Source organism: Anabrus simplex, chromosome 8, assembly GCF_040414725.1.
Source record: "Anabrus simplex isolate iqAnaSimp1 chromosome 8, ASM4041472v1, whole genome shotgun sequence".
In the NCBI taxonomy this organism is placed as follows: domain Eukaryota; kingdom Metazoa; phylum Arthropoda; class Insecta; order Orthoptera; family Tettigoniidae; genus Anabrus; species Anabrus simplex.
Genome location: NC_090272.1, coordinates 105,457,257 through 105,475,719, shown reverse-complemented (window position 1 = coordinate 105,475,719; position 18,463 = coordinate 105,457,257). Strand labels below are relative to the sequence as shown.

General features: G+C 39.6%; 1 protein-coding gene across 4 annotated transcripts in view; it reads left to right on the top strand.

Annotated features, from left to right (window-relative positions):
• LOC136878866 (S-adenosylmethionine synthase) overlaps positions 1 to 13,511 on the top strand; it is a 115,441-nt gene extending 101,930 nt beyond the window's left edge. For all 4 annotated transcript variants that reach the window (XM_067152424.2, XM_067152422.2, XM_067152420.2 and 1 more), the window contains exons 8-10: positions 3,463 to 3,645; positions 3,870 to 4,003; positions 12,331 to 13,511. In XM_067152424.2, coding sequence (XP_067008525.1) covers positions 3,463 to 3,645; positions 3,870 to 4,003; positions 12,331 to 12,433 — 420 coding nt within the window. In that variant the 3' untranslated portion in view covers positions 12,434 to 13,511. The remainder of the gene's footprint in view (positions 1 to 3,462; positions 3,646 to 3,869; positions 4,004 to 12,330) is intronic.
• The last annotated feature ends 4,952 nt before the right edge of the window (positions 13,512 to 18,463 follow it).

The following is an 18,463-nucleotide window of genomic DNA, read 5'->3' as shown; positions in this document are numbered from 1 at the left end:
GGCTACATGCGCTCTAAAGAGTTAAAGAAGCTATTAATATAGCAGGCGTAATTATTAATAAACTTAATGTTTAACCCTTTCGCACATCGCGCACCGATGATAGGCGCAAGAGGTTATGGCAACAAAGCTCACGGCGCCAATACATCGGCTCTGTCTTATTTAGGGATTATGGTCATTTGCGTGGCTGTTAAATCATAACAGTTGATCGTGACGGTACCTTAACCCCTTAGCGCCGACCTCTATACGTGGTATAGACCCATACATGGTTTCGCATTTACGGCTATAGCGCGATGAGTTTTGGAGTTACGGATATGAAAGTTATTTTGTTTTCAAGAAAACATTTTCGGGTTTATCAGTGTTGTAAATAAGAATTGAAAATCGTTAAAATGTAGTTGTTTTTGCACGGATAATTATTTGTCAAGTAAGTCTGAGCACTAATCTCTGCTTTTTTTAAAATTCTGTTTGCTTCATTCTTTCCCACAGAATAAAATAAAGAAATGATGGTCTGAGAAGTTTGTCTTTCCGCGCGATGTTGTTTGCTCTTATTTTACATTAAGACTTTGCTCTAATTTAACATTAAGAGAGCGGTTTATTTATTATATTTTGTCTTTATTTCTCGGCTTGTAATATTTTCGTAACTCTCCGCGAGCGCTTTGTGTAGGCATGAGTTAGTGCTGCTTTCTGTCATACGATACGAGAACCAGTTGTTCATGGTATATATCTCGTTTGAAAGACAATGTCTCGACCTTTTATCTGAAATATGTATCGTTGGTTTGTTATTCCCGTCATTCAGTTTCGTCCTACTTTCGGGCTTGCTGTAGCTTCGTCAGTCCGTGTGACGCGCTGCGCTCAATGGCTAGCTCCAGTCGTGGTTTGACTGATAGTAACGTGCTTGAAATATTGTATGATTCAGATGAAAGTTTAGTCTGAAGTAGTAGTGACGGTATTAGCAGCAGTGATAATGAAATAGATGGTGTGGCTGTGACGGATGCAGTTGTAAATGATGAGAGTGACGATGAGGAAGAACCAGTACTTGGGAATTTCGTGTAGGAGACTATAGGTAATTACACAGGTCAAAGGGAAGTTTTCAAGAGTGAATTCTGATTCCTAAATTCTCTAATAATATTCAGACAAGTCACAGGGACAAACATTGAGCAGTTATCTTATCGGGTTCAGCTGATGGAAGGTTTGTTTACAAAATACGCTCGCCCGGGCGGGGAACGAAATATTCAAGGCCGGCGCGCATCAGATAATACAGTTCCAATGTTGCAGGAAAGACATTTTATCAGGAAATTCACACCCAAGAGTGAGAAATCCAAACCTCAGAGATGTCGTGTTGTGTGTTCAAAACACGGCAAAAGGAACACGTCGGTGTACTGCTGCCAGGAGTGTGACTTGGGTCTGTCTCGAGTGCTTCAAACTCTATCACACAAAACTAAATTACTAAGCAAATGTGAAACTTATGTAATTATCTGCACGCACATGGATCTATCATAAGGAATCCCAAATTTCGTGAATATCGGGCTACTCTTATGCATGTAGTAACGCTTTAAGTGAATCAATGTATTTCAGTCGTGCGTAGTTTAAATCTCATCCGGCCGCGGGATAGGAAGCTCTAAATGGCTGCGACGCTGAGGGGTTAAAGCGTTGAATTTGCGTTTTACTCTACCGATGTATCCACCAACCCTATAAAATATTTTCATTTTCGACAAATGAAATCTGTTGACCGTGAATGTTGTGGTTATTTGAAGTTGTTATTGCGTGGATATGTTTTGGTTGGCTTATGAATACAATAATTTGATCTTGCTAAGAATCATACATATCTTTATTTTTATTATTCTGAGTCATTAGTCACCATAAGACCCGCCTGTGTTGGTGCGACATAAAGACAATTGAAAAAAAAGTATTTGACTGTTACTCAAATATATACTCCAATGTAGAACCAAGATGTACCAGCAGCATCAGGTATTTGACCCACACACACTTCTTTGAACGTCCATCGCGCAGCTCCGGATGCGTGGGTTTTTTCTTCGAAACAAATATGCCAACTACTCTTGTAGCAGCTTTCATATTGCAAAACCGGGCCTTCCAAATATGGGGCAACATGCTGTTATCAGCTGGTAGAAAACACTGCACTAGTTCAGTGAGTAAATCAGTGCAGAAGTTAATGACTCTTGATTCCAGTCTGGTACAGATGTATTTGACTATTTTGGGTATTGGACATGAGTTTTCTGTGATCTCAAATTTGTTTTTTAATTTTTGTTACAACTTGTTTTACGTCGCACAAACACAGATAGGTCTTACTGCGATGATGGGACATGAAGGTGCTAGGAGTCGGAAGGAATAAGCCGTGGCCTTAATTAAGGTCCAGCCCCATCATTTGGCTTGTGTCGAAACGGGAAAGCACAGAAACCATCCTCAGGGCTGCTGACTGCGGTTCAAACCCACTATCTTCCGGGTGCAAGCTCACAGCTGTGCGCCCCTAACTGCACGGCCAGCTAGCCCACTCAAAATTGTTTTAGTCCACAGTGAGCAAGTATTCAAGTAATGCTGTGCCATAAAATCACGGTGATCTGTAACGCCGAAACATACACGAATATGGCAGCGAGTCGCAATTATATTTATTGTCCGAATGCAACGTGCGCTGCTGCAGTAACAGAGAAGTGCACTTCAAGCGCCCAACAACTCTCGCTAAGCATTTCACGGACCAAAATGCGGCACGTTTCTGAAAGTAGGGGAGGATCTGCTTAAGTATATTATTTCGTTGCGCAACGTTGGATATGCTGTTTCTCATGAAATGCTGTATTTTTAAGGACGAGAAATGGCTGCTTCACGCGGAATTAGTGTCCCAGATTTGAAGGTTAGCCGGGGCTTGATGAACAGAAATGGGATTTCTCTTCGACGAAGGACAACATTATGCTACGAAATGCCGAACGATTTCAACCAAAAAGTACGGTAATTGATTTTCATCGCCTTGTGATGAGAAGCGTAAAGTGAAGGAATATTTGCTTTCCCAAATAGGAACCACAGGTCAGATGCCAATCAGTTTCCATATGCCACAAAAATTAAGAACTACTGTTAGGTTTAATAATTTCACTCTTCAAGTGAAAACTATTTAATATTAAAATATATTAAACATACTTGGAAACATGTTTCGTCTAATTTTAGACTTCTTCAGCCATAGCATCTCGAAACAGATTACGATACTCATTGTTGCTATCTAATGATTTTAAAAATGGAAGAACCCATGTCCTTCATGAACTGTTCGAGAATACATGGGACATGGGTTCTATTTTTAAAATTAAACAGCATCAATGAGTATCGTAAACTGTTAAGAGACGTTATGGCTGAAGAAGTCTTAAATTAAACGGAACATGTTCCAAAGTATGATTGAAAGGTTGGTTGTTTATGATGTTATTTAAGAGTTGTAACAATCTTCTGTAAATGACTTGTTTATTTCAGAGTGATGCTGGTCTTACGGGTCGTAAAATCATTGTTGATACTTATGGTGGTTGGGGAGCACATGGTGGTGGTGCCTTCTCAGGAAAGGATTTCACCAAAGTGGATCGTTCAGCAGCATATGCTGCTCGTTGGGTAGCTAAAAGTCTTGTTAAGGCTGGACTCTGCAGGCGCTGCCTGGTGCAGGTAATTTAGTAATTTGCAGATGTGGTCTCAAAAGTTTCACTACTTTCCTAAGTTTGTTAAATTTAGTGCAGTTAAATTACAATGATGCTGTTTGTATTTGCTACTCTTGACTGTTGTGTGATGATTTAACTATTCTGAGAAAAATGACTGCTGTGATGCCCTTATTTGTATGGAATGTTTAGAGCTTCCCAGTTCTATTAAAGGTAACTCCTCTTTGTGTGCAGGTATCGTATGCTATTGGAGTAGCAGAGCCCCTGTCTATCACTGTATTTGACTACGGAACATCCAAGAAAACACAAAGGGAACTTTTGAGGATCGTTCAAAGCAATTTTGATCTTCGTCCAGGGCGGATAGTCAAGTAAGTAGCGTTGGTTCCTGGTGTGATGCGTTTTCGAAGATAGTCATCTAGCATTGGTTTATAGTGTAATGCATTTTTCTTGCTACCATAATTTAATTGAGGTAATTTTGTGTGTGAAGCTAGTTCAGAAATACCATGTATGTTCACTCGTCAGCCCTACATATAATCCTGAATACCACCCTCACTTTCTTTTATATTTTCGAAAATGTCACTTTTGAAAATTGGGTGCGGTCTTATCCAAGCCTTTCATTTTGCGCCATGATACTTCACGTGTCTTGGGGAATGTTTTGTTTTTTATTGTAATCTGGTTTTAAGGGTTGGCCCTGGATTCAATCGTGTCTTCAGCCATGGGTTGCTTGAAACTAACAACTGGACATGTGTGTACCATATTTTTCTCTTACGTATTTCATGTGATAATGGGGGTTGTCTTAAATATAAATGTGTGTAAAACTTTCTTTTAAGTCAGCTGTAGTTTATAAGCTCAGTGAAAATATTTTCAAGTATGGAACAACTCTGAAACCAAACAATTGGCACACTCGTGGTTGCCGTGAATTCTTAGCGCGCACTCCCCCAACCCCAAACACTATTTCACTTTTCTTTTACTGTCCATCTGTAGTCTTGTGCATTCTGGGTGCAACGTGTAAACATGAACTGAATCGCTGTCTTTTACTGTAAGTGAAAAACTAAAAAATTATAAATGAAGCTGAAATTATCGGAAATCGTGCCGCCGGTAGGAAATTAGATATACAGTAGACGTCCGCTATAGCAAGTACGGCATATAACGAGAACTCCGTTATACCGACAATGTTTTGCTATCCCTTCAAAATTCTAATATTAAACTGTGTAATGCCATTCGGTTACAGTGAGAGCCCTATCACAGGCGCATCCCTTATTACGAGCGATGAATCGCGCACGTTTTTTTCCGCTACCGATATTTATGCACCGCAGCTATTATGTTTGCAATCTATTATCTTTGGTATCATTTCCTCGCTATGTCGACTGGCGAGTTCTCTTGTCAACATTCGAAGACGATGTCGGAGTCCATTATTAATACCTGTAGACTCTTGTTCCGTAAAGAAAATTTGAAATAAACGAGAATATATTTTCGTAATAAATACGTAAATAACTGTCCGATAAGTTTTTAATTTTGCATGTGATTTGTCGGGCGAAACATGTACCATTTTAATTAACATGTCAATGTAATTCAAGGACAAGTTTCATTGTATTGATTAACGCTGTGGAATAAGGAAGCTGAAACGTTTGCCACAAAATGCAATCGATCATCTTTGGTATGGTATAGTTTTCTCACTATGGGCATTTGCGAGCTCTCTCGTAGACATTAGAAGGCGATGTTAGAGTCGTTTACTAATACCCGACGACTGCTGTTCTCTAAAGAAAATTTGAATTAAAAGAGGATAATAAGTTTCCGTAATAAATTAATGGTTATGAATTTCATGTTTTTGGTCCGTATTGAACTGAGAATAATATGTAAGTAATAATAATAATAATAACGTAAACGTTTCCACCTTTTCAATACTAAAATATATTCACAAAATTATAAATTACACGGTACTAGTTTCGACCCATCTAGGGGTCATCATCAGCCGTATTGGAGCAAAGATCACTTTTGGCGAAATCCTAAGAAAATGTTATTTTAAAGAATAACAAGTGAAATGAGATGTTGTTATAGTAATAGTTAATAATACAAGGAATATACATACTAATACGTTTTTAACAAAGAATAAAGTATAAACGGGGTGTTGTAAAAATTATAATCATGGAAATCAGTAAGTTCTTGTATTGAAATGACATATATAAAATTATATATGGCTTAAGAAGAGGGCTTAAGGTGGGGCTGAAGGGTGCGGGAGAAAGTGTAATTGTCTTGGAAAAGTACCTTTGATTAAATTTAGGATTGAGTTTAGGTTGGCTGCATTATTGTTTCTGAGGAAAGTGATAAATAGATCGAAGAGTATGTTGGGTTTCTCTGAGATTTCATTGAGATTGTGACTGGCATTAAAGTATTCGTCTAGGTGTATGTAGTAATTTTCCATTATGTTGAGTGGCCGATAGCAGTTAACTCGTCAAAAATAACAGCTGAAGTAAATGATCTCTTAATTTTAATATTTATTGAAATTAAGTAAGAATGTGATGCACATCAAAATTTGGCAGACTACATCACTGATTTCAGGGGATAGTTCATATCTTCTTGCGTCTAGTTAAATTTCATAAAGACTATTCACATGTACATTTTTAGCGAGGATAACTCATCTCTCTACAAGCGTTTCAATTATGTTTTCATGACACACATACGGTTAGGTTATGTGACGCCATTTGAAGAAGAAAACTCTGGAGTGACACTGTATTTCTCCAAATCCAAGACTACGGGCGTTTTTTTTCCCCCCCTCAACTTGTGCGAAAAATCAAGGGTTGTCCTGTATTCGCGGTCTTAAGAGGAATGAATGCCACTGGCAACTACCGCGGTACGGTAACTGGGCTGCTTCTTTTCGCACGCGCACACAAAATTCATTGACAATAAACGACTGCCTCTATTATACATCGCTAGACACGACAAACAGTTGTACAGTGCCTGTGTGTAACGTCACTGGATCTCGGGAAATAGAGAAGAGAGAATGCGAACCTTCCAATTCTTAGAAAGGCCACGGCTACTAAGTGGCAGTTATAAAGCGTCGGCTGTACCTGACTTAATAAAATTACGTTTTATAGACAGCAAGAATATTTTAGTGATAGATAGTCTTAAAGATATGTGGAACAGGTATTGCCGGCAAATTTTTAACGGGTTCTCTTCGGTGCTATGCCATTAAGTTAATGGTCATTAAACCCGCAGAAATAAAGAATAATTGTGCAGCCACAAAAAAGTGCGGCATAACGAAAGCCAATATTCGGCGTCCAAAAATGCATACTTTACAACGAAGGCATTCATATGTTTTTACAAGCAGTTTTTGAGCCTGATTTAAATTTTTTGAAGGAAAAAGTGGAGTTTGATTTGGAGAAATGCAGTACCAGTACTATAATTTTTTCCGAATGAAATTAAACACACACTTTCATGTAGTATTGGATTTCGAAAATCAACAAATAAGTAAGCTGTATTGTGGATATTATTCGCGGAAACGCAAGTTTTGACCAAACTGATTGCCATTTAATACTGATTTTTATGTGTATGGGGGTTTTCCGACTTTTATTTTTAAAAATGGGATATAACGACAATCCGCTATAGCAAGTAAAATTTCCACTGTTGTGAATTCTCGCTATAACAGACTTTACTGTAGATGAATCTTGTATTCGAGATTAAAGAAGAAAGATTTTCTTTTAAACAGTGGTGGTGATAGTAGAGGTTTCTGCAGGCAGAGTGCCCAGTTTCGTGAAATTGAAAGAATTCTGTACAAATGAGTAACAAAGGCGGGAATCAGAATATGGTGTGTCGACCGAAATGTGCAGATTGAAAGCATTAGAAATTGCAAAAGAACTTTCTGCGCCAGAGTTCAAAGCAAGCAGAGGGTGGATCAGAAATTTCTGTAAGAGGAATAGACTGAGTATTAGAAGGTGTACCAGAATTTCACAGCATGTTCCTACTGCCCATGAAGAAAAACTGTTTTCCTTCCAGTGCTATATAATTCGGTTGCAAAAAAGTTTGTATCTGCTTTCCCAAATTGGAAATGCAGGTCGCATGCCAGTCTGTTTTGAAATGCCATTGGACAGTATTGTGAGTGTTATGAGGTCAAAAAGTGTTACCTTCAGAAGGCGTGGTAATGAAAAACAGAGGTATCCTTTAATTTTTTGTATACTTGCTGATGGGACTAAATGTCCGCTGTACGTTGTCTTGGACAGACTCTTCCAAAAGAAAATCTTCCTGCTGGTGTTATTATCAGAACTCAGGACTCTGTTTGGACGGACAGTCTACTAGTGGAAGACTGGCTGAAATGTTTGGCATTGGCACCCTGGTGCATTGCTTAGACGGAGAAGCTTGCTTGTTGTGGACGGCTACTGCGGTCACTCAATGGAAGCCGTGAACAAGCAAACCAAGCGGGGGGGAAAAACCAACCAGATCTAGCAATCATTCCGGGTGGTTTGATTTCTGTATTACTGCCACTGAACGTCAGTGTAAACTGTCCATTCAAAGCAACCATGAAACAGCTGTGTATGGAGTGGGTGGCGGCTGATAATCATGCACTGATGCCAGCTGGTCGTATTAAGCACCCGAGAGTTCAACTGTTTTGTTCATGGGTAAAGACTGCCTGGGATCATCATATCTCTGGTGACCTTGTCCAGAAAAGTTTCCAGAAGTGCAGTATTTCTAATGCCCATTGCCCACAGTAAAATGCTTGTGAAATTTGTTACACAACTAATTTTATAGAAATGTGACTAAAGCTGGTTGTGTAGTTCATGATAAAATTCTTTTATAAAATCCATGGAAGCAGAAGTATGGCCATCTATGATCTAAACTCTTGAACTAAGATGTGTATGTGCTGCCGTAGATTGAGCTCAACGCCTGTTTATCCTTGCCTTTTCATCAGCCTGGATTGTGTTTGGCTGAACTTTTGACACAAATTTGGCGATTTGAGTTTTCTGTCTCCCTTGCAGTGCTATTGATACGTTGGTGTTTTACCTCATAAAAAACACTAGCAGCTTCCTTAATCCGCCTGGATCATGCTATTTTTGAAGTGTTTGTTTACAAACGAGCTTCACAATCTCGTATCGTGGTGCTAGCATCATCGCCATGCGAGCTTCGGTAATAGGTTCGTTTTGCAAAAATAATTTTAAGGAGTATAAAATGTCCTATTTTATGAAAAGTTATGTGACAAGTTTTATAAAACTTGAATTTACCTGTGAGCAACAGAAATTTTATAAAATTAAATTACCTTATAATCCCGAACGCCACCTGGTCCTATTATTCACAATTCACCGTCGTCATCTGAAGTTTCACCATAGGAACTTTCGTCGCTGGAATCTTTCCAAAATAGTCGTCCTCACTGCCGTCCACTGAATTTGAAATTCCACATTTCTAAAAGCTTTTGGACACTAGGTCCTTGGAAATGCGCCCATGCGGTCTTGATCCAGCTGCACATTTGTCCCGCTTCAGGCCTCTTCACTCGTCTAGTTGGTGTTAACGCGTGATCACCGTCAGACTTCCATTTGGTGTACAACTTATTCACTGCAGTTTTGAAAGGCCAGTTCACACACACAACCAACAGCTGTAAAATAGAAGTGAGTCCTCCAGGAATTGGTTTTTCCTTTCCTCATCATATCTTTTACGTGATCAGTTGCATGTCCTCGTAACTGTGCAACACAAGCATGTTTCCTTTTTGTAACAAAGCTCTCGGGCAATGTTGCCAAACGCACTTCACTCAGTCCTCAACTAATGCACTGTCCATCTAGCCAGACTTGTGTTCTAATAGTAACACCAGGTGGCAAGTTTCCTTTTCAGAACCACATATGGAGGGAGTTTGGTTCCATCCACTACTTTGCCTTTCCCGTTTACATGCCAATGTAACCGTATTGAGAAAAATAGACCTTGTTTTCTAGAACCCAACTAAATCACAATAAGACCTGAATGCCCGGTTACATGTGGTATAATGAGTGCGATAACCGTATTAAAATCTATTTCAATACTCCATGTAAACACAGTAAATATTTACGAGGATGAACTGCTTGAATACGACCCGCACCCAAGATTTAGTACCAATATTTTGGGAAAAATAGTGCGGGTGGTATTCGGTATTATATGGTACTTAAGAAGCGCGTAATTCGAAGTCCGATTTTTTTTAGTCCCAACGACTTTGAATTAACAAGGTTTTACTGTACTCCTTTCTTCTTCTGTTTATTTCTGATAGGTGTGTTACATGTTTTCACCCTCCTTTCTTCATCAGCTTTGTATTTAAACTCTTTCCTGTTGCTTCGTATAATTCCATACAGCATCCTATTCCTGCCAGCTCTATCAGTTTCCATATTTTGTGTAAATTCTTCCACCTCTTCTCTTATCACTTTTACATTTCATTCTATAATCAAAATTCTTCCTTTTGTGATACTTTCTTCTTTTCTTTCGCTGCTTCTCTCACGTCATTCCCCCATGGTCTTTTTTCTGTCAATCTCGATGTTCTACACAGCAAATTTGCCCCCTATTACGAATGCCCATGTAAAGTTGGACCATTCATCTTCCAAATTTCCTACTTCAGTAACTGAAATTACAGAGCTCGATAGCTGCAGTCGCTTAAGTGCGGCCAGTATCCAGTATTCGGGAGATAGTAGGTTCGAACCCCACTGTCGGCAGCCCTGAAGATGGGTTTCCCATTTTCACACCAGGCAAATGCTGGGGCTGTACCTTTAAGGCCACGGCCGCTTCCTTCCCACTCCTAGCCCTTTCCTGTCCCATCGTCGCAGTAAGACCTATCTGTGTCAGTGCGACGTAAAGCAACTAGCAAAAAGAAAAAAAAAAAGTAACTGATATTTGTTGTATCAGTCCTTCCAGAAATTATTCTTTTTTTTTTTTTACTGTCTCTTATCTCTTTTATAGTGCTATTAAAACAATGTGCGCGTGCTGACAGTTCGCAGCACGTGGCGCCGAAAAAAGGGAGTGGGAGCGCTGTGTTGCCACATGATCCAGCAGGAGTTACTACATCACAGTTAACATCTCTCGTTCTGCGCTAGGTGTGGCCAGCGTTTACAAATGTTTCATCAAGCCACACAATGCTTTCGTAATCTGCATTCCTAACAGCCCTCAAGTACCGACAGCGCCAAGCTACGATATCATCAACACAGTTCGGTTTGAGTATTTTTCAAAATGAAATCCTAACTTATGAAGGGAGATTCGAAGGGAAGACACACTACCAAAAAACAATTTATCTTCTCTAAGACTCTTATGTAGTTTTCATAGTGTTGGGTGTTCCTTTCTCTTGTAATAGGCATATATATGCCGTCGAATTGCTCCTTCCTGGAAACCATCCATACTGGTCACACGTTTGTCATAGTGTCGGGTCTTGCCCGGTGTTGATAACCCGTCATGTGGGTCCAGATACATCCACTCCCTCTCTTTCCCCTTCACCTTCTTCCCAAGGCTCCTTTTCTTTCTTTTCTTTTTCTTTCCCTATTCTAATTACTGTAGCTTCAGAAATTTTTAAAGCTGCTGCTGTTCTTTCTACAACTTTGTTAACGTCTGTCAGTGGGCCTCCATTTTCCCTTTCAGCCTCAAAATATATAGCGAAGCCATGCCTCCCCATTACCTTCGCCTTTTTTCTAGGCGAATGATTCTAGGTCGCCCTCGTTGTCGTTTAGCGGCGCTCTGAACGGGTTGCAACATTTTGAGTTCAGTAAATGAGATGGTGTTAAAATGATACTATACTACACAATACTAAAATTTACTCTACACTAGAACGCCAGCCTCGATAACGATACACTTATTAACACGAACACAATAGCACTATAATATTTAGCTGATTTCAAAAACACACTATACAGAGAATGACACTCAAAGTAGACATTGTTAGCCCAGCCACATGTGCTGCGTTATACTATATTGGCAACGTGGAACTCGGACCGACCGCCTCTCGAAGCTGTAAGACAGCGGGGGTAGGAAAAGGGAGAGTGCATGTCGAGCTGCGATTGGCTGAAACGGGAGGCGTGTACTGGTTGCCATAGTAACTGCCACCTCCTACTACCACGCTGAGAGCTGTCAGAACACGCACATTGTTTTAATAGCACTATAATTTTCCCATTTTCCCTGCTCATTTTTGCTATCACAATTTCATGGTCTCCATCAAATGCTTGCACCAGTGTAATAGTAAAATATGTGTTTTGTAAATCAACTATCTGCTGCAATTATTTTTTATTTTCTGCAAAAGAAAAATTTGAATTTGATTGTAAAAGGGAAAGTAATGAATTACTGATTTTATTGTTTTGTAACCTTCCTGCTATTTGGAAACTGGAAAGGAAGATAACTGATGTGGAAGTGTTTATTATGGGCTGTATGATTGGAGAAAAGGAATGGAGAGAAGCTATTTTTGTGAGAGAAATTTCATTTTAGCTAATTGGAGTGAAGAAGTATGGGGTGGATATTATTAAATTGTATTTAATGTTTCCACAGCATATAATGTAGAATGCTCCTAGTTTGATGTCATGATGTCATTGTAATATTCCATTAAATTCCACTAGGCCCTCAGTGGAGTTGTGTTGAAAATTCTGCTCATTTGAGCTGTTTTCTTGCAATATTTACAGTGGATGTACCGGTCTTGGCCACTGTTACGTTGTACTAGTGAAAAGCTGTACTTGCAATAGTATCTTTCTGAATATAACCTTGTTTGTTTTCTTTCCAGGGAGCTGAATCTTCGAAACCCTATCTATCAACAAACCAGTACTTATGGCCATTTTGGACGTGACATCTTTCCTTGGGAGCAGCCGAAGACCTTGATAGTTTGATGAAGGGAAAAATGAAAGGACTCTGTTGTGAAACATGGCAGTTTTACAATTCCATCAACTCTTTCTCTTACTTATTTTAATTGCTATATCTCATTCACATTATTTGTTTTAATGTTGAATTGTGTATATACTGGCAATAAGTGTCGTAACCCAAGTGTATGATGAGTGTATGATACAGATAAGGCGAGATGGCGAAGTCTCTTGCTGATGTTTAGGTATTCTGAACCTTAGCAAATGTCCAAAGGCCATACTATGCATTTTTGAGAGCTGGAGTTATATACAGGTGCTTTGGTATGCTTTTTTTTTTTTAAATGTATATTTATATTGAATTAGTGAACGCAAGGCTTTCTAGAGGAAGTATGTTATTTCCTTTTGATTTTTTGTGTGTATATTTTGTTCGAGACAAGTTTTTTATTAGTATCCAGCTTCTGTATTTGAACTCTCCTCTTCTATTGTATAGTATGGCCTTATTATGATTTGTTCCCTGATAGCCTTTTCTCGGTGGACCCGAGATTGAACACCAGTGTAATAGTAAAAGATCGAAGTGGAGGTAGGGGGGGAACAAAGCTTGTCTCTTAAGAGATCACAGTGATGGGCTGATTTGTTGATGCCCTCACTGCAAATGTGTGTGGCCAAGAAAGCACCTTTCCCACTAGAGTTTTTTCTCTTGGTGGAAACTTCGCACATTTTGTGTTGTGTTTACGAAAAAGAATCTAATGGAAAAGAGCATTTCCGAAAACACTCCGATCTGTTAAGACACAAGGGAGAGGTAGCAGATGTGTGTACTACTCCCGATGCATTTAATGAAGTAGATCTGTAGGCACTGAATTGCATAAAATATGTATTGATGTTTAGTACGAAATTCAGTGCTGAACTAGATCGTTTGTTGATCTTGTTTTAATTTTTCCTCTGCTACATCTTTGATCTTCCCCTTGTATTATAAGCATTAATATTACGATACTGTTTATTTTATTTTTTCTTCCGTATAAATGTGCATGTGGAGAAAAATGAACGTCTTAAGAAAATAAATAAATGCTATAGTTACATTTTTGTGATTGGTAGCAGGACAAATGTGTAATTATTTTCTTTAAATTTCCTCTCTTCTCCCATTCCTTCAGGTGTTATCAAGTGCAAGGTTTGTATAATAACAGAACATGGCTAGTAGTTGCCAGAATGGAAGAGAAAACAAGATTCTGATGTATTCAGAATGGAATAATAAATGGTTATAGCCAGTCCATTAATTCTATAAAATGGGCTAAAGTGAGTATTTTGTCAGTTTGTGGAGCATGATGCTAGACTGCACTACAGACACCATCGTGCTGTTGTACCAACCAAATTCGGACATATTCTATAGCTTTTATGCTAAATCTGAACCTGGCATTGTTGCTGCTGAAATACTTTCATTTCCATATTTTCCTCAACTTCCTAGCTCAGTAATGATTCTATCTTTTATCTATTGAGTTTCATCTTTAAAACAAATACAGAATAAAACCTTGCTATTACTATCCTGTTTATGATCTTTTTATACATTCTGTGGGCATTTTGTATATAATTCTGCGTAGTGTTACCCTTGTAGCCCTTCCAAATTTTTAAATATTTACGTTATTAGTAGTCCTATTTTATTGAAAATTGGTATGCAAATTGGAGAATGGACCCCTATAATTTGAGCTGTAAGTAATTTTATTTACGCTGAGTGAAATGGTAGTTTAGGGGAAGGCTTAAATGTAATTCTCAAATATTTGTTATTTGCCATATCGATAAATAATACATAACCAAAGTTATAGAGAATTAAATTTCAGACCATTTGTCTTGCATATTTTTACCGTACCGGCTATGATAACACAGATATTCATGAATTTGTATTTTTGTTGCTAAGTCCATATCAACACTGAGCCAAGAGAAAATGGGTTCACAGAATTTAAGGAAAATCGGTATATAGTTCAGGAATAAGAAACTTTAGTCTAAGCTACAAACGACTAAAATGTAATTTTTAAATACCAATGTTGTTGGTCCTATCAAAAAATACTAGATAAAAAAGTTATAGAGAATACAATTTTCAATCATTTACCTTTTATACAGTTTTACCGTACAGAGTATGAAAAGAGCGTTGTTTCAGAGTCGGAAGGAAACTAAATGTGAAGGCCTATAATATCGAAAAACATTGATCAACAATAACATTACATTGTTTATTGTGATGTTCGTTGTCTCTTATGCTGCCTCTCAACTCTGATAGATGGGATTACTGCTCCTTACCGACTACAGAGTATAACAGCCTGACTGAATGTTGGCAGGAAATAGCCGGGGAGTTAGAAAACTTCCTTCTTTAGCATGCCATTCCTCTGGTTCATACATTTTCTGATGCAGCTGGTACGTAACACACTGGATCATCATAGTATTTCAGCTATTCTATCCCTACTCTGACGTGCTGTTTTGAATGAGTAGTGTGCATACTTAAGGCAGGGACTCACTTAGTGGTGGTGGTGGTAGTAGTACTATGGCCTGGTTTAGAATATCAATTTAGGTCTTTTCCAAATTATAGCACCACAATATTCATTAAATAACCCAAAATTCAACTCTGAAAAGAGCTGTTCCTTAAGAAAAGCTTTCTCTTCATTTTTATTAAATTCTACATTCAATTTATTCCAAACTAGCACTGAAGATGGGGGGGTTTCTCTCCTGGCTTGGAGGAAAAATTGGCCTTCAACTCAGATGGATTTTTCCGCCACCAGTGTAGTGAATTGATATTTTCCGACTCGTTGGGTATTTTTTTTTTTTTTTGCTAGGGGCTTTACGTCGCACCGACACAGATAGGTCTTATGGCGACGATGGGATAGGAAAGGCCTAGGAGTTGGAAGGAAGCGGCCGTGGCCTTAATTAAGGTACAGCCCCAGCATTTGCCTGGTGTGAAAATGGGAAACAACGGAAAACCATCTTCAGGGCTGCCGATAGTGGGATTCGAACCTACTATCTCCCGGATGCAAGCTCACAGCCACGCGCCTCTACGCGCACGGCCAACTTGCCCGGTCGTTGGGTATTCCTAGGAAACAATAGTTCCAGCTATACAATTTAAGACAATCTTGCTCACGTGTGCACTACCAAACCTAGAGTTCTGTATACAATGTAGAATTCCATAGCGAAGCACGGGTACATCAGCTAGTGTTACCATATAAACAACAGCTATTATAATAATATGGAGCATGTGAGACGAACGGGACACAGATTATCCAACAGGACAAGAAAATTATTCATTGACAAAGGAATATAGAGCAGTGTGCAATATGTCCTGAATAAATACATACATTTTCACGATTAACTGAAGCTTTTGTGTCACGTACAGTTTCCGAAGGAAAATGCAATTTATGAGATTCGTACACATTCTTTGCACTCTCATTAACATTCATTTCAATATTTTTATGGCATTTATGACTATGTCAACAAATTAAACACAAGAATTGAAACATATCACTGGTGTACTGCTCCTTCACAGAACCTTTGGGTTCGTTTAGATAGTATAGTATCAATGTTTGGTACTATCGTTGCGTACTGGCAAGTCGCAAAGCACATTTCAAGTTTTCGTCGGTGAGCCTACTTCTGTGATTAATTTACAAATCTTCATTAATGAAAACATCTGTTCACATAAATAAGTTGATCCGAATATACTTAAAACGTGAATGAAATTTGTGCAATCTAGGAAATCTCTCCCGTGGAAAACTAACATAAATTCAGTCAAACTGTTTGTGTTTGCAAACTTTTCTTTCATTTGAGTATCTCGCTGTAAGTCGATCAGATCTAGCTGTAGTTCTGGTCTAACAGTTTACACATCAACTGAGAAGGGTGTAGCGAACACCTGCAGATCCTTTCCTAATGCCTGAATATCGTGAAAAATTACTCGTATAGTGACATTAAAACAGACTAGGCTTGAACACCATGTGATGAGAGGAAACGCACTGTCACCTCGCATGAGTTCACGCGGCAATCTCACCTGTCCAGAAAGATGCGCTATACCTTCAGTACGTATTACGTCGTGCACTTCCCCTATTTGCTCGCTAAGCTGCTCTCTTTCCTCAAAAGGGGGAGCAAACTGGCTCCGAAGGCATTTTGCTCTCGATTGACGATGCCTGATTTATACATTTCTCCCAAGTATATCCCCCACAGGCAGGCTGCCCTGCAGATGAAAAATATCAGTTCCTTATAGATCTAGCAGACCAAATAAAGGAAGACATCATCACAATTATGGGAGACCTGAATGCCCAAGTTGGGTCAGATGGGCAAGGCTGCGAAGACATCTTACGCCCCAGTGGCGTATCCTGGAATCTCCACTGAGGCATGCAACTAGTAACCATGCAGTTAACACAATGTATTAAGTAAGTTTCAATTCTACTCACCCTAATTACATGTAGGTGAACTCGAGCCAAACAGTTTTCCTGTGTTTCTGGATTGAACGTGCGTACACAATTCTTGTTTTCTGTTTTTAAATTTACGAGGGTCCGCCTCTGTGGTGTAGTGGTCAGTGTGATTAGCTGCCACCCCCGGAGGCCCGGGTTCGATTCCCGGCTCTGCCACGAAATTTGAAAAATGGTAAGAGGGCTGGAACGGGGTCCACTCAGCCTCGCGAGGTCAGCTGAGTAGAGGTGGGTTTGATTCCTAGCTCAGCCATCCTCGAAGTGGTTTCCCACTTCTCCAGGCAAATGCTGGGATGGTACCTAACTTCAGGCCACGGCCTCTTCCTTGTCTATCCCTTCGAATCTTCCCATCCCCCGCAAGGCCCCTGTTTAGCATAGCAGGTGAGGCAGCCTGGGCGAGATACTGGTCATCCTCCCCAGTTGTATCCCCCGATCCAGAGTCTGAAGCTCCAGTACACTGCCCTTGAGGCGGTAGAGGAGGGATCCCTCGCTGAGTCCGAGGGAAAAGCCAACCCTGGAGGGTAAGCAGATTAAGGAGAAATTTACGAGGAAAGGTAGAGGTCTCCCGGCTTTAACTGTTTGAATCTTTTCATCAAACGAACGGCCAGTAAACGGCTTTTCAAACTGATTTACAATTATATCCGTTTTAGACTCATCCATCGTTAATACCACATGTGCGCAAAATATAATAAAACGCAATTAATTAACTCACTAGTTAGCCACAACTCAAGTACTGGAGGTAAGTCACCCCAGTGGCATTGGTCAGTTTCGTCACGTTGGGTTCTCGCTGGGGGTAATCTGTGGGTCCCGTTCGCTGTAAAGATGCCGACTTTCACCAAGTTGCTAACAGATGGCAGAGGGTAGCTCGGGTATGGGGTGACAAATTCTGACCACGTTTCAATTGCAGCGACATCGTTCGGAGGGTTTCAGAACTACGTCTGCCACCGAATGCAATTTTAAGATTGAATGCCTTACGTCCTTAACTCCTACATTTGCTGTCTTTCTTCCTAGAGTGGTGTAGACGGCGAGACTACACCAGCACCACACGTAGTCAAGCAACGGAACCAGTACAGTTGCGCGGACCTTTTGAACTGCTGAGAGATGAAATCGTTAATATTTGACTTGAAACAACCTAAAATCATACATCAGACAGTTCTTTGTGTTATCATAACGCATGCAATGAATGCCTTGCATTCAAGGAGATTACGCCCCCATGCCAATGGTGGCAGAAAGCAGGAGGGTTGAAATCTGATAATCTGTGCGCGGAATAACCTGAGAATACAAAACTCTTGGTTTTAGAAGAGAGAGCCATAAAATCACACTTTACAGTTGGACAGTGGTAGATGTATTAGCCAGTTCATCACTGATGTTAAGGTTATTCCAAGTGAAAGTCTCGATGGTGACCACCAGATTTTGGTTACACACATTGGGAAAGTCCATCTGCAGGGTGTCAAGCGCAAGAAAATGTCAAAGATAAAGACCTGGTTGCTAAAGAAGAATACCAAATAAAAACCTCGGACATATTACCAAAATAATGAAAATAGAGGAGCAGAAGAAGAGTGGCTGTCATTCAAGAACACCCTGGTTTCAGAAGCTGAATCATTTTGTGGAAAGACAAGTTCAATAT